Source organism: Notamacropus eugenii, chromosome 5, assembly GCF_028372415.1.
Source record: "Notamacropus eugenii isolate mMacEug1 chromosome 5, mMacEug1.pri_v2, whole genome shotgun sequence".
NCBI lineage: Eukaryota > Metazoa > Chordata > Mammalia > Diprotodontia > Macropodidae > Notamacropus > Notamacropus eugenii.
In genome coordinates, this window is record NC_092876.1 from 356239232 (window position 1) to 356256441 (window position 17210).

The following is a 17210-nucleotide window of genomic DNA, read 5'->3' on the forward strand; positions in this document are numbered from 1 at the left end:
GAAATCCTTAGTTTCCTTCACGTTTCAGCTGAGGTGCCATCTTCTTTAGGAAGTCTTTCCTCTCCCCTGTCACTCTAGCTATTAGCACCTTTCCCCAAGTTATCTGGTATTTATTTTGTACATATATGTATGTATGTTATCTCCTCTGAAGGGCAGAGACTTTTTCAAGAAGTTGCCTGTCCTATATATATAACCAGGGCTTAGCAAATGTTTGTTGACTGATCACTAATAACAATTGTTTCAAAGATTTTTATTATATAAAATCTCACTGGAAGAGTTGTGTAATTGGATTTCAAAGCATAAATATGGGACATTTTCAATTATCAAAGAACTATGAAAAGATAAATGGTGAAATTCAAAAGAAGAATTTCAGTGGAGCAGAAGACCTAAAAGCACCACATCCTATGTGACAGGTAACGAGAATAGTGGAAACTTCTGCTCCTTACTGATCTTGGTGATAACATATCCAGTGCATCCAACTATTGTCTTTTTCCAGCTGACTCCCAAATCTACATACCTCACCCTCATCTTTCTCCTGAGATCCAGTCCATATTTTCTACTGTCTGCTTAACATCTCCCAACTCCCTCCGTCCCTGGATGTTACATGGGGATCTCAAATTCAACATGTCCAAAACAGAATTAATCATCTTTCTTCCCAAATCCATCCCTTTCTCCTAATTTCCATATTTCTGGGGAAGGCAGCAACATTTTTTGTTCAATTGCCTAGGTTGAAACTTAGGAATTAGCTTCAATTTTCATTCTTTCTTGCTTTCTTCTAAGTTGCCAAGTCTTGGCCAATTTTATTTCCATAACATCCCCTACATGTCCCTTCCCTCTACTCAGAAAGTCTCTCAGTCAGGTCATCACTGTCCCTCCTCTGGATGACTGCCTTGTAAGTTTTCACCCCATCTCCAGGCTTTCACCTCTGTAAGCTATTCTCCATATAAATGCTAATTTGATGTTACTAAATCACATGTCTGACTATGTCATTCCTGTGCACTAGAAGCCTCAGTGGTTCCCTGTTGCTCCTAGCAAAAAACACAAATTCCTTTGTTCAGCATTTAAAATATCCCCAATCTGACTGAATCAATCTGTCTTTCCAGAGTACTACATATTACTACCCTCCTTATTATTCTCCACACACAATACTCCATCTCCTTCCTCTGCTTTCATGCACACTGTTTGTCCAAGCAAGGAATATTATTCTCTCTTCTCACCCGCCATATCTTGGAACCCCAAGCTTAGCTTAGCTTAACTCAAGTATCACTTCCTACAATACAAGAAGCCCTTAGTGCTCTCCTCTCACTCACGCCAAGGTTGCTTTGTATTTATTTTGCATAATTTTTGGAATTACTTATCTGTGTACGTGTTGTTTCCCCTAGTAGAATGGAAGCTCTTTTTTGTAAGATAGGGACTGTTTTGCTTTTGTCTTTGTATCTGCAGCACCAGCATAGTGTCTAATAGCTTGTAGGTGCTTGCTAAATTGAATCATATTCTGAGTCACCTTGTCACATTGGATACAAGTAATTCTACAGAGCTGTGACTTTTTGGCAATGCAAAAGGGCATCCAGTTAAGAAATGCTACATATGAAAAATACTCAACATAGATAACATTAGGCATTCCCATCAGACTTTCTTTCAATTTCGCTTAAGAAATTCCCAGCATGTTATTGTTAAGCCAACCAGAATACCTACTGAAGTTGACTGGATTTCACTTAAAAATGACTTGGAAGTTAAAATTGTGAGGTCCAAAAGATTCTGTTACTGCATATGGTACTAAAGCAATGTGTGCTTTTTTTACTCCAATAGCATTACCTTTGGTACGATACTTAGATAGGCAGACTCACTGGAAGCCTTCAATAACAGAGAGGAAGGTAATGGGGGAGTCTTGGTGTGGTCACCGAAGGGCTCATCATTTCTGAAACTCCTTGTGGAAGGTAAGCTGGTAGCATTCTGACTGAGGCTACTGAACCCTGACAATTCTGAATCAGTAATGGAGGCTTTCCGGTGGCACCTGTATCTTGTTTCTGGAGTTAACAGGGTCTCTTCAAACACAGACTCCTCATCGGAAAGCTGCAACTTCTCAAGCTCTTTGTTAATCTTCTGCACATCAGCAACAGTGGTCATAGCAATTGAGCTACTGTCGGGCTTCGAATATTCTGCACAGAGGCTAAGGATAGTCTCCAAGCGCTGTCTCTCCTGTTACAGAAAGAGAGTGAAAGGGGAAACCAATGAATCTTTCAGGGACAAAACAAGTTTCCAGTAATTAGACTAATCCCACATCACATCAATTCAGTGCATTTGTGATTACTCTTTAGTAACTTACTAGTCATTTACTACTCAAAGAGTAAAAGAGATGAATAGATAGAAAATGGAAATATAGATATAGATAGAAAAATGGATCTGTAGGTAAAATAGATGGAGAGATGATAACTAAGATAGGTGCTAACTAGATAATAGATCAATAGATAAGCGATAACTAGTAGATAAGAAAGATGGATAGGTATAGAGATAAGATAGATAAATGATAAATAAGATAGATGATAGGTCAAATAGATGATGGGTAGATGATAGATAGAGATAATAGACAGGCAGATAGATAAATAGATAGGTAGATTACAGACAGCCTTACTCTTCAAACTTCAGTTCTATCATTAATGCTTTTTTATATAAACAGTATTGCAATGCCTAAACATGAAGTAACTTAATGGATATTCTCTTGACTGATCAGTACATCTTAATTATTTTGGTTTCTCTTCTCTTTGCTTCATTCTCTACTCTCACAAGTAGCTCCAGAAACATTTGGCTCTTTCAGGAAGGCAGTTTCATAACACTTGGGACTAAAGATATGCTCTGGATTGCTACACAAATAGTCGTGTTTGTCACCCATGAAAGGAGGCTCCAGATTACATGCCAAATCCTAAATTGGGTTCACTTCTTTTCAAATTCTTTGTTTCAAAAAACTTCAGGCCTTTCCAGGATACTTTGATCCTTGAAGTAAAGGTTACTTCATTATCACTGCATGGTGAACTAAAAGAAATTAAAGTAACTTTGGTGTTCTAAACATGGAATGACAATTCATACCATGTCTAAACTTGCCAAAATGGAGGAAAGAGAGTAATCTAACAGATAACAAATTATTGGAAATGCTGACTGAGTAATCTATTTTATTTTATTTCCACTTAACAGTATTTTATTTTTTTCCAATTACACATATAGTTTTCAACCTTCATTTTTTATAAGATTTTGAATTCTGAATTTTTCTCCTCTCCTCTCTCCTCTAGACAGCAGGCAATCTGATACAGATTACACAAGTACAGTTGTGTTAAACATAGAGTCTATTTTAGAGAAATCAATGGACAAACATAGTAGTCACCTTCAGTTACTTTTCTTTGTATTTTATGCCTTTTGTCTGGGCTCCCTGGGCAAAATTATGATTTAATTTTAAGAAAATAATAGTGCATGTTTGTGACAAATGGAGGATATTATACTTCTTAAGAAACACTTATTGTAAGCCAAGAAAGTATTAGTTTAGGAAAAAAATTCACCTTGATAGCTTCACCCCTTACATTAATTCCAACGTAAATAAGCAAACATTTGGCCAGACTCTATTACTATTACTACTACTATCACCACCACTACCACCACCATCACCACCATTATCACCACCACCACTACCTCCACCACCACCACTACTACTTCTACTATTATTTTTTTTTTTCTGGGTTACCAGCCTGGATCCTTCAATACCTTTTCTGCATGATAGGAAAACAAAACAAAACAAAATAAAGCAAAACCCTTTGGAGGTCTGCCTATCAATAATAGCACAGGAACCAAACCACAAATGAAATGAGCACTAGTCTCCTTAGTTTTCAAATACCAACTGGCAACTAATTCAAAAACTAACACAATATTAATATTTAAGTTGGCAGCAAATAGTAAAGAAAAGTGAACGTTTCCTCCCTTACCCTCACCCCAGTTAAATCAATTAAATGCAATAATTGCACATGCAAACCAGTTAAGGAGTATTTGACTTTCTGCCTCTCCCCTAAAAGACAAAATACATTAATGGATCAAAAGGAATATTCAAATAAATCACTGTGACTGCCCACCTCCCTTTCACTCTTTCACTCCCTCAATTTCTTCAATACTCCAACTCTTCAGTCTGTTCCCATAACAAGTGTCTTTAAAAGAGACAATCTGGTTCCTAAGCTTCTGCACTCAATATATGCAGCAACTCCACTGCTTATGTATCTCTGCAGCTGCTGTCCCAGCTCCAGCTAATGCCAAGTCCGACCCACCTCAGCTTTATAGGGGAGGAGGGGAGGGAGGGAGCAGAGCAGCAGGGTGACAATAAAATGTCATGTTAAAGTTGTTCCAACCACCTAGGAAAAAAAAACTCTGTGGGAATGCTTATAATATATTGATAACCCCAGGTAGAAATAAGTGCATATGGTGGGGAAATAGAGGGATGTAGATCAAGCTACAGCAGAGAAAAAGTGCTCGTAAAACAAACCCCTCCCCCCAAAATAGCACCTATTTTGCAGTCTAGAATTTCTCCACAAAATTTCTTTTCTCTAATTCAAGTTAATTGGATTAAAGGGGACTTGGAGTCAAAAACACCTGGATTCAAATTCTGCTTCCGACAATAAATATATAACCATTTAGGAGTTACAGATTAACCAAGCCACTCAGTTTCTTTGAGCCTTAGTTTCTTTCACTGTAAAATGGGAATAATAATACCTGTAGTATCTATCTTGAAGCATTATTGTGGTGCTCAGATAGTCTGAGGGGGGCATTTGACAACCAATAAAGTGCCATATAAATGTCAATTATTGTTGGCACAGTGGATAGAGCACTGGACTTGGAATCAGGAAGACTCAGCTCCCTGAGTTCAAATCTGGCTGCAGACACTTACTAGCTATATAACCCTGGGTAAGTCACTGAACCTATTTGCCTCAGTTTCCTCATCTGTGAATCAAGCTGGAGAAGGAAACAGCAAACTGCTCCTGCATCTTTGCCAAGAAAATACCAAACGGAGTCAGGAAGAGTCAGACACAACTGAAATGACTCAACAACAGAAAGATACACAGAACAGCCTTTTTTCATCACATTTTAGGGTTTATGGCATGTACCCTAAATTAGAAAATAGCATCGGAAAGTTTGGACAACTTGGAAACCACCAATTTTTAATCTAAAAGAACACAGTGAGTGCTAGAGCCTTAATAAATGCATAAGGAACTTCTGAACAACCCAGGATACATATTTCCTCCTACATCTCCTTCCTAAAATAGTTTCTGTTGAAGCCAATGCTATTGCTTAAGTCACCAGGGAATAAGCGATCTCAGTGTTAAGAGGAATGTTATTTCGGCCTGTGAAACACGGTATTCAAAGGCTTGAGCGCAGGAAGTTGGGTCTGCTGGCATGTGCGGCTCTCTATTCTTATCACACCATTCACAGCCAATTTGTCCAAGTCTGAATCAGATGCACAATGCGGGAGGGCTGCCCACAGAATAAAGAAATATATATATAAATATATATATATATTCATATTCACAAATAAATTAATGTGTTGAAATGTGTCAGAACTAACAGAGGTCTGTGTAACAGAGGAACCTTTTAAGGAAAACCCAGAACAGTAAGAAAAAAAATTAACACAAGTCAAGTCTCTCCCCAGCTCTCTTCACCTTGGACTGTGATTGTTCTACCCTGCCCCTCACCCCCAGCCCACTGTAGATCAAGTCAATTCCTTTCATCCACCATCACCTAAAACTAATCTTCTCCTTGGCTCTTCCCTAGGGGACATTTATCAGCTCTCTGGAATGCCCAGACTCCACCTATCTAAATCCCATCTAACCAAGTCCCGGTTAAAGTCCGGTTTCCTGACCACTATTGTTCTCTCTGGGTCCTCCCTCTCTTCTGAATTCCTATGCCATTATAAAACTTTGCTTCAAGGGTATAAAAGGCCCAGTTCTAATATATCATAAATTTGGCCTAAAATTATAAGCTATAAAAATGTTGTTCTTGTTTAGTTGTGTCCAATTCTACGTGACCCCATGGTCTAGATGGTATGAACTGATAACTGTTGTTGCACAGTCATTACTAATCATTTCTGACTCTTTGTGACCTCTTTTGAGGTTTTCTTGGCAAAGATACTGGAGTAGTTTGCCATCTCCTTCTCCAGCTCATTTTACAGATGAAAAAATGGAGGCAAACAGGGTTAAGTGACTTGTGACATCCAGGGTCATATAGCTAGTAAGCATCTGAGGCTGTATTTGAACTCAAATCTTTCTCACTCCAAACCTGGTGCTCTATCCAGTGCACCACCTAGCTGCCCCATATAAAGACATTCAAGCTCAATAAATTTTCCTAGTTTTGGAATTTAGGGGAGGGAGGTTTAGATGGATTTCTATGATCCATCTCTTTTTAAAAAGCTATGTGTGCAAGGGTCCAATGTGAGTTAATCTTAACTAGATTTTCAGCCAGACTGTCACTAACTGTATGACCCTGGGCAAGACTCGTCATTTCTCTGATTCAAAATATCCTCACTTAGAAGTGAGCAACTGGAAAAGATTACCTCTAACATCCTTTTCATATCTAGAATGTTAAGATTTTAAATTTGCAAGACATTTATGCAATATACTTATTGTAAGATACTTAATGCAGCATACTTATACACTTATCAAATACCTTTCACTTTAATAAGCTGAGAAAGATTAAAAAAGCCTTGAAGGCCTCACTAAGAGCCTTGGTGTTTTTACTCTTAATTTAATATTTTTGCATTTTCATGTTCCTCATTCTCTATGTTCCTTAGATCATAGCATTAGAACTGGCCAAGACAAGTGTAAGATTGAGGTGGTCATGTTCAATCCCCTCAATTTTACAGATGAAGAAACATACCAAATACTCATAATCTCCAAACTGCATTGAACAAAAAGTTTTCAAATACAGAAACGTGGCAGAGGAAATAAAAATCGTTTAAGGCTAGAACAAAGAACATACCATCTTGGTCAACATGTCTGCTTCAAAAGCTATGCCATGCATTCTTCAGCGGCCTTTCTGAAGATATGCTTATCTACTGGTACTCTTATTCAACCACAAAAAAGCAGCTATTATATCTACCTTTGCAATAGCTGGTAGGATATTAAATATGAAAGAATAGGAGGCAGCAACTGCTCCTAGGATGGTGTCTAACTGAATCTCATTGAATCTCAACTTCATGAAGATGAAAACAAAATGATAATAATTAATTAATAAGAAGTAGCCCCCAATTATACAAGGTTTTTGAAGGTGAAAGTTATCTCTTACACACTGTGGGATTAGAGGCTCAGTCCCTGCAATCTGGAAAATCCATGTAAAATTTTTTGTCCCTCTCTTCATATCAAAGAAATCTGAATTTTTTCTTTTTCTTTTATGGGGTGTTTGCAGTTTCTTATTGTAAAATTTGGGTTATGCATTTTTCTGTATTATCTTTTGGGTCTTCATGTGCCATCTGCAGCTTCTGTAAAACTCCCCCCAAATCTCCATTCAATTTCTTATGCTGACCCATGAATACAGGAAACTGAGATGGGGAAAGTCACGATGTGGAAAGAATTACTGTATCATCTCATTTGATTCTCAAAACCAACCTGGGAGTTAGGATTGCAGATTTTAGAATAAGAAAGAATCTTAGAGGCCATCGAGTCCATCCTCCACATTTTATAGATGAGAAAACTAAGGTTCAGATAAGTGACAACTTGACTGGGATCACACAAGCAGTAGGTATCTGAGGCAGGATCCAAACCCAGGTCTTCCTGATTCCAAGTCAGCTCTATATTTGCTACATTACACTACCTTGTATGAATGGAAAAGAAGGTGGGCCCAGATTCATCCAGCAGAAAGCTTTCTCTCCCTAGTTAAAATTCCTAAGCACTTTGAATCTTTCCTTTGTTTAAAACATTCTATCTGGTGTTATACAGTGTCCCAAAAGTCTGGGTGCATTTTAAAAGTTTTTTTGTACTTGATTATCTTTCTCTCCTAGTAAGAAAAGACTGTCACTTGTCATCTTTATATTTCTAGTACCTAACACCACGCTTAATAAATGTTTGTGGATTTGGGTCAATAATTGTCATGTGAATAAAGGATAAAGGATGAATAGCCTAAAAGTTAGACTGGTATCGGTGAAATATTTAAGGAACCAAAAGAAGGTCCCAAGTACGTTGGGATGATCCTTTAAGGATATGTGGAAAGACATGGACCAGAACTGAACCAAATCCAACTCATCCCATGCCCCTGTGACTATTTTCAATCTTATTCTTTTCAGCTTCCTTTTATATGTCATCCTCACCCATTAGAATATAAGATCTTTGAGAGTAGGGGCTGTCTTTCTTTTTGCTCCTACTGCAGAGTAAATGCTTCATGTTTTACCTAGCTAGCTAGTAGTGGACATAATGTCTGCATTGATGAGATCACAGAATCACCAAAGAAGAAATGCTTGCTCTATCTACCTATCCACCTACCTACCAATGGACATATGACTTGCATTGATTAAATCACAGAATCACCTATGAAAAATTCTAAGATAAATCTAAAGGCAGTGTGCTGATGGATCAGAAGAGGAAGAGGTGGGGAAACCACAAGAAGGCTACAGAAATAATCCAAGGGTGAAGTGAAAAGGTGTGATTAGTGTGGCAGTCAGCCCATACTTGAAGCCTTTCCAGCTGGCAGATTTGTGTCTAGTTAGTACTGACTAAGGATCCAGGCTTATGCCCACGCCATAAGGAAGCATCAGAGTAGGACTCTTGGTAGATTAAAAATCTCTAGAAATAGGAGGAGCAATTACGACTACACACTCCTTACCAGTCATCTACCTATCTTGCTCATGTTCCATCAATTGATTGAAAGATTGGCCACAAAAAACCTCGTGTCCATGCACATAACAGTTAACTCTCAATTATCTGAGACACTGAAAGAAGTGGAAAGCTGTATATTAATATATACTTTGTTCTTAATCCCTTCAGAGCATATCCTCCAAATTCAGAGATAACTTGGAGTAAATCCTGAAGAAAGCAGCTGTAAAGGTATCTGAAACCAAGTTACGCTAGGATAAATTGAAGGAACCAAATAGACTTGAGAAAACTTAGAGGTGACATAATAATGACAATAATAGTAGTAACTAGCATTGTTACAGACAGCACTTTTATAATTTGGAAAGCGTTTCACATATATGGCCCATCACACAGATGAGGAAAACTTTGTTGAAAGACTTTAAGTGGCTTGGTCACAGCCACACAGCCAGTAAGTGTACAGGATTTTACCCCCATTCCTACTGGTTCTATGTCCACCACTATCTATTTACTATTCCTCCTAGCTCTAAGGTCATAAGAGGCAGGCTGGTGGTATGGAAAGAAGGCTGGATTTGGAGTCAGAGAACCAAGCAGTATCTCTGTAAAGCAGCTTATTCGGGTCAGCTGCCTGGGGCTACTCCACTCCACAGCTCTTCTCTAGACTGCCAGGGCTGGCTCTCTCCAGAATGTAGTCAAGCTGTCTTCTCCACTGCCAGAAGTCTTGATTCTAAAAGGTTCCTGTCCCTTGTCACGACCTGTGTTTGTATGTCTGCTGTATGCGACCTGTACCTTGATGATCCTGGACAAACAGCTCTATTGTGGAATAATGTGGGTCATGGTAGAGGAGAGAAAAAAGAGAAAACTCCTTCTTACTTCCCCTTTACTTACAACTCTCTTGGAAAATTGCAGCTTCCAGAAAGCTGCTACCTGCCTCAACTGTTTCTTGACTGCTTCCAAGGCTAACAGGCCCCTGGGGCCATGGCCAGTCAATGCCAAGTTCTCTTTCCAGTTCAATTAGAGAAATGTTTTCACACTTCATGTGGAGTGGAGACAAGTTTTTGCACTTAGTTTAGCACATTAACGCTTAGTGTCCTCCATTATCTACCCCTTATTCTCTGTGATAACATCAACTAGGTTGGGGGAGAATGCAGCTGCTTAGGTACCAAAACCTGTCCCTCCAGTCTCCCCCTAGTTAAATATTTGCTCTTAAGGGTGCTTTGGGGATATTTGTCCAGAATTCCAATTCTTGATAGTACTTTATTAATTTGTTCTTTTTCTTCCCCAGTACTTGGCAAAGGCCACATAAAACAGTTTTTAAACAATCAAGAAATTAAGTCTTCTATGAGGGTCCAGGTCTTGCATAGCTGGTAGGTCCTGAGATTGCACTCTCCTTTAAATACACGGTTATGTGATCTAACAAATTGACATTATTTTTTCAAAATTCTTAGAGGAGTATCACTTATCTTAGTATTTGCAAAACCTTACCTCAATCAAAGACAGTAGAAAAGGGAAAAAGAAAATCAGGTACCCCATCTCAGAGGGAAAGTCTGGTCCTAATGGGGCTTCCATTTTGAACAGGCAGTGAGGGATGGACAGGCACTCACAATCTAACCTTCAGTTTTGCTACTAAGATATCCTGGGTGAAAATTCTTTTAGTTCCCTGTAACACACAGGGCATTCCAACTGGAGATCTGTACAACAATGGATCACTGTAATGTACAAGGTACTCAGAATTTTCCCAATGGACTCTGATCACATATAGGGCATTCTAAATGAAAATTCCAGCTCATCCTTTATTAGGTTAAGTTGGTTAAGAAGGTTAAGTTGAAAAGAAATAAAATCAGAAGATCCTTAAAGAAATATGGGGCTCCCAAAAAGAGATTAAGTACTTAGCATTCATTAGCCAAGCATTCTATTTCATTAGGCAAAACTCCCTTTAGGCACAGTCTGACATACCTAATCTTGCTGAAATCTCAGGACAGCCCTTTTAGAAGCAGAACTAGTCCCCAAGTTTTCAAAACAGTGACATTTATAGTAATGATAACTAACATTTTCAAAGCACTCATTTGGAGTCTCACAACCTTATGACACAGGCTTTTAAAATCATTATTATCTAGATTTTACAGATGAGGAAGCTGAGATTCTGCTACTTGCTACTTTCATATAGAAAATTTGTCAGAGCAGGATTTGAACTCAGGTCTTCTTGATTTCAGATCTAACCCGGAGTCTAGCTCCTGGACCAGATAGGCATATTTTCACTATGTCTTTTTTTTCTCTTCTCTGCTCTCCCATCCCTAATATTTTAAGAAATATGGACTATATGAATCAATCATCTATAAAGCCTTTCTAAATACTAATTTAAGCAGAATTATTAACTCAGGATAAAATGTCTATTATAGATAGGATGTTAGTTTTAGGTTAAATTTCTGACATTGTTAACTGGTTATATTGTTTTTCTGTCTCCTGCATCCTAGTGCAGGGAATAAAAAGACTGGTAGTGAGCACAGATGACTTTTCCCCTCTGCTCTACCTTGTATATCAAATTGGCTTTAATTTTTAAAAAAGTGCTTTACAGGCAGCTAGGTGCCACAGTGGAGAGAGCACTGGACTTGGAATCAGGAAGACTCATCTTCATGAGCTCAAGTCTGGTCTCAGATACTTCCTAGCTGTGTGACCCTGCGAAAGTAACTTAACCCTGTTTGCCTTATCTATAAAATAAGCTGGAGATAAAGCACTCTGGTATCTGTACAAAGAAAACCCCCAGATGGGGTGACATGACTGAAACACACACACACACACACACACACACACACACACACACACACACACACACACACGCCCTTGGAAGAAAACTGGAAAACCCTTATGTCTCCTCTACAATCCCACAGCTCCAAAAATAAAAGTGTTTGTTTTATGCTATGATATGATAACAATATGATTGTTCCTACTAGAAAAAAATATCAAAGGCTTCATGTATTTTGAGCTTCAAGGAACCTTAAAGGGGTGAGTATAATTCCCACAGGGGATCCATGACTTGCTGGCAGGGTTACATCTCCAGCCGTCTTGAGGAATATCTGGTCATTGGACCCAGATGGCTCTGGATGAGAAAGTGAGGCTGGTGACCTTGCACAACCCTTCCTCACTCAAATCAAAGTCAACTGCAAGTCATGTCATTATCTCCTTGATGTCATGGTACTCTTTGAAAATGAAGGACAAACCATAACCATAAAATTACTTGCCAGAGTTCACACAGCTAAGGTGTCTGAGGCAGGATTTGAACCGAGGTCTTCCTGACTTCAAGTCCAGCTCCCTGTCCACAGTGCCACAAATCATCAGAACACGCTGAAAATATAGACAGCATCCATAAACAACCAGTCACAGAAGACATGACTTCCTTTGTACACCTTCTGTTCAGCAAGCAAACCTCAGATCCCTGATTTGCTTTTCTTGGAGAGGAAAAGGTAAAGAGACTCTACCCTGGGGAAACAAATTCACAGGCAATTCTCAGAGTATTTTTTTTTTGGATTCCTGAGGAATGAAGACAAAATGGGGAGGAGAGGGGCTGTCACCAGCTTTCATACTGATCCATCCACTAACTGAAGTGTTTTTCCAAGGAGTATAAGAAACTAATGTTCTTCTTAACAATATCTTATCCATCAAAATGAATCATCAAAAAGTACAATGTCTCATCTTTAGTCCAAATGAGGCAAGTAACCCTTAGGATAAAATTGCCTTGAAAAACTTATCCTACTGTATAGGCTCAGATCTCTCTTTTGGCATTCCTATCTTTTCCCTCCCAGAACATATGTACATATCTAATCCTTATATTTACTCAGATTCACTCTCACTCATGACTCATTTTAGACAGCTCTTCCTTACTCTTAGTATATATGTATGATTCACATATTTTAGGTAGCTATCATATCCTGCCCTTCCTCATACTTTGGATGAACCGAGCATTAAGCTCTTTTCCTCACACCCTATAAATCAATCCTTCACCTTAGAGGTTTTCCCCCTGACAGCTATTACTCACCTATACGTGTCAACAGCTCCCTTGAATTAACATGTCCCTACCATGACTGAAATCACTTCTATGTTTCCTTTCAGAAAGCATTCCCATTGGGGATGTCGCCGCTAATTCCAAGAGTTCTTTGTTCATTTAAAAAAAAATTCAATAGTATTAGGACACTATTTCTGGTTTTTTAAGTATTCCCATTACCTTTGTTCTAAAAAAGAATGTCAAGCTTAATTTTATTTTCTGGAGAGTTATTTGATTCCATTTAAAGAAGTTAACTCTTAAAAGTTGACTCATAGTTAGCTCCTTGACCATAATCCCTACCTATATTTGCTACTCTGTACTGTCATATGCCTATGGACATTTCAGTAATGTTGTAGTTTAAAAATAAAAGGTCTTAGAACTCACTAGGCCTCAGTTTCCCCCTCTATAAAATGAGGACTTGGACTGGATGATCTCTGGGGACCCTTCCTATTTGCTCAAAAGTTTTACTTTTCCAAAGGTTCAGCTCAGGTGCTGACCTCTGACTCAAAGGTTTTCCATTACACATATTTTGTCTCTAAAGTAGAAAGTAAAAGGGGGAGGGAAATTTTGTTTTGGCTTTATATTTCCAGGAAAACAAAGGACTTGTGTCTTGAGTTTGATTTCTTGGATATAGGCAATACAAATCAGTTACAAAGATCATACCACCTCTTGCCATAGTAGCTTTCAGGCTGACCCTCAGGTGACAGTTGATTTTTAACTCATATTCAAAGCCTTTTCAGCTTGCATTCTAATGAAACAGACTTCAAAAACTCAAGCTCATCTGAGGCATTAGAACAGGCTTTTAATGGAGCATGAAAAAATTCAGATTCATTATTTTTTCTGAACCCTAAAAAATAAACAAATGAGAATAAGACTTTCTCTGGAATCAAATATATGGAAGGAAGACTTTTTAACCCTGTTTTTATTACTGAACAAATTTTCAAAAGGGAGGAGAACTATAACATTTTATAAAGACTAACAAATTCCACCTTTTTGAGAAAAAGTGGAAATTCCCAAAACAAAAAGCCATGATAGAAACACAACCATCACTCTCATCTAAGGACAATCAGGAAAACCACTCCAGATGTTCTTTGTTGTCATAAGGAGGGTGATGAAGGAGCAGATGTAGAAATACCAGAGTACAAACAATTGCAAGAAGTAACTAAGACCAATTTCATCTAGAACTAATCCCTGGGGAATAAATACACCTCCCCCCCAAAACAAACATATTCCCTTTGGACCACTTCCTTTGGTTTTGCTATTTATGTCAAGTTAACCAGGTTTGTTCCTCTTTTGTCTCAAAGACAGTAGCGTATACAACAAAAGCAGTTAGAATATGTATGGTGTTTTATTAAAACCATGTGCAACACTCCTTGTAGATGTGAGTTATTGGTAAGGTGAATCATGGCTTCTCCATCCCAGGAGAGCCTTAAAAAATAATGCAGATCATACTTTGTCTTGAATTATTTCAATCCCAACCTTCCTTCAATATGGAGGTTGGACCAAATTTGACTTCTCAAATTTCTTTTCAGGTTTTTGATTTTAGGATAAATAAAAATGAAGAAGTCTGAATAGCTTGTTCACTTTAATTCCTCACAATATTGCCAAGATTTGATGTGGAAAAAAAAATTCTGAGGTAGAATGAATGAGAGTGAATGGGGAAATCAATGGAACAAGCAATGGACTTGGGGTCATATCTGGGTTCTGGTCTTTGTCATTAGTGTAATTAACTGCGTGACAGTAGGTAGGTTACTTAACTCATGCTAGACTAATCCAGATGCCAGATGTCCATGGCACCTAGAAGTCTTGGTGGATATCATTTCCTGTAAAATATAAACGTATTCAGGCTTTAGTATTTCGCCACCAACTTTAGAACATGAGGAGTAATGAAATGGTCAGGATTGAAGTGGGGCTGGGGGGGCAGGGAAGGACAGGTGATTTCCTCAATTCATTGTCCTCTCTACTCCTGTACAAAAATAATTTCTTTAAAAGTCAAAAAAACCAAACAAAATAAAAAATCAATCCTCCTTGTCCTGTCCCTATTCTAAACATTACTTTTTCCAAATTCAAGTTCTTCTGATGCCCTAAACCTGCTTTTAGAATTCAGTCTGGGATCTTATTTCTTCTGTAGAAGTTGACTCATTTAGGAGGGACCTCATCTTGGCAAGGAATCCTCCTAGACTCCTTCATACAGGTTTGAGGATAGAATGCATTTTCATCATTGAGGGGGAAACCCCAGTCTTTTTTTATGGTCAGATTTTGGGCTAGGTGACAGTAAGGCCCTGAAATCTATTGATCCCCCAGCTAGCTGGCACAGTAGATAGGTCATTAAATCTAGCTTAAGGAAGACTTGAGTTCAAATTTAGCCTAAGGCACTTAACTGCTATGTGACCAGTCACTTAACTGCTATCTGCTTCAGTTTCTTCAATTGTAAAATGAAGATAATAACAACTACTTCACAGGGCTGCTGTGAGGAGCAAATGAGAGAATATTTGTAGAGTACTCAGTATAGAGTCTGGCATACAGTAGGTACCTAAATGTTTGTTTCTTTTCCCTTTTGTCCCCTTGGCTGTTTTCATGGGAAAACAAAACCCAAATTAAAACCACATTTGCCCATTTGAAGATAATCAATGTGATATTTACTTTTAAATCCATCTGGTATCTTTATTGAAAACCAATCTGCTGAGCCTGGACACAAACCACATGAACTTTGTGAGAGCCATATTGTTTGAGAGCCAGGAGTGTCTTCTTTCTTTCCTCTTCGTAGATCTAGTGCATGTTGATTGGTCCTGGGTTTCTCTGTTTTGTTAAGATGAGAGGATGTACTAAGGTGGTCTCTATCATCCTCTCTCCTTATAAAAAAATATACCATGATTCTTTGTGACCCAGTTGTTCTTAGTGTGAGGCAGGGGTGGGGGAGAGTTTTCATCCCCACCTCAATTAATATAATCATAGACTGCCCAGATTTCTAAAGTAATCAATAAAAAGCAGAAAATAAGTTCAATAATTCCACTGATAAATGTGGCAGGAATGAACTGCTTTAATCATCGGATAAAGATAGATGATGCTATATAAAAAAAAATACTGTGTTTGACTGAATCAGACACAACCTGGGTGTATTTAGAAGACAGCATGGTGGTTTAAAATTGAACAGTTAAGAGACAGGCCAGTTGACTAATAGAATACAAGCTCAGGAGGGCCTTGAAAAGGCTGATACCATAACAGAGGGCATAGAGGATAGGAAATGGAGGGGGCAAGTCCAAAAGGAGGGTGTTACATTCTTCCCTCTGACAATATTATCAGACAGACTGAATTAGTATCAGGTAATGAATTGAGATAGACACATACCAAGAACAAGCATGAGCACGGATGCAGAAGAATAGTGGCCTGAGGGAGGAAGTAGCTACTGAGAGTATGATCCCTCACAGAGGAGAGAATATCAGCCATACATGACAATGATTCTCATGGTCCAGTCAAGAGTTACATCCATAGTTCATGAGGCCTTCACAAAGAAATTCAAGAAAGGACTTCCAGTAACCAGGGGTTATGAATTTACTCTTCAGCTACATGTATTTTCTACATGCATGTCTCAATACCTTTGTATTCTAAGTTTGAGCTCACTCTCCCCAGAGACCCGGTATGGTAAGAAAAAAATACACCCCTGGTTTGAGGGAAATGTTTTTGTACAAATTCCCCTTGAGAGGAAGCTACAGAGTACAGTGAATACAGCACTGTGCTTGTATAGTCAATAACTGAATTTAGATCTGGTCATTATCTATTTATTATCTAAAAAACAAAACAAAAAAATCTGGAAAATTTCAGAAGTTTCTCTTCTTTGTGCCCACCACATTTGATCCTTCCTCTCCTATTTGAGGAGGGGAAGTGGACAAATATTTTTGTGCTGTTTGTCTCAGCCTCATGCCTACCACTACCACCAACCACCACCTCTACTGTCAAGTCCCAGTATCCAGCTAAATTACCAAGAAGTAGGAGATCTTGGGACAACATTTAATAAGTAATTCACTTTGGTAGCTGCACAAGATTCTATATTTCAGTGCCTGGGACCACCTCTTAAGAGGTACCACATGGAAGGACCTCAGCATCTAACTCAAGATTTGTGAAATACTTAGGGCTAGAATTTATCTGAACTAGACTATGAAAGGTCACAACGAAAGCTACTATTTGCATGGGTTCTCGTCCCATAACATTCACCATTTTGTCTTATCCCATAACATTCAGTTGCTAGTCAATCCTGCCTTTTTAAAAAAAATCTCCATGCCACTGTACCAGGTCCTAACTCATTATTAGAGTGAGTCAATTCCAAAGTCAATTTTTTCAAGACAATA

The 17210-nt window shown here is 38.4% G+C and overlaps 1 protein-coding gene across 6 annotated transcripts in view; it reads right to left on the reverse strand.

Moving 5' to 3' along the window:
* Window positions 1-17210, reverse strand: part of PHLDB2 (pleckstrin homology like domain family B member 2) — a 147183-nt gene that overhangs the window by 94614 nt on the left and 35359 nt on the right. For all 6 annotated transcript variants that reach the window (XM_072614029.1, XM_072614028.1, XM_072614032.1 and 3 more), the window contains exon 3: window positions 1816-2199. In XM_072614029.1, coding sequence (XP_072470130.1) covers window positions 1816-2199 — 384 coding nt within the window. The remainder of the gene's footprint in view (window positions 1-1815; window positions 2200-17210) is intronic.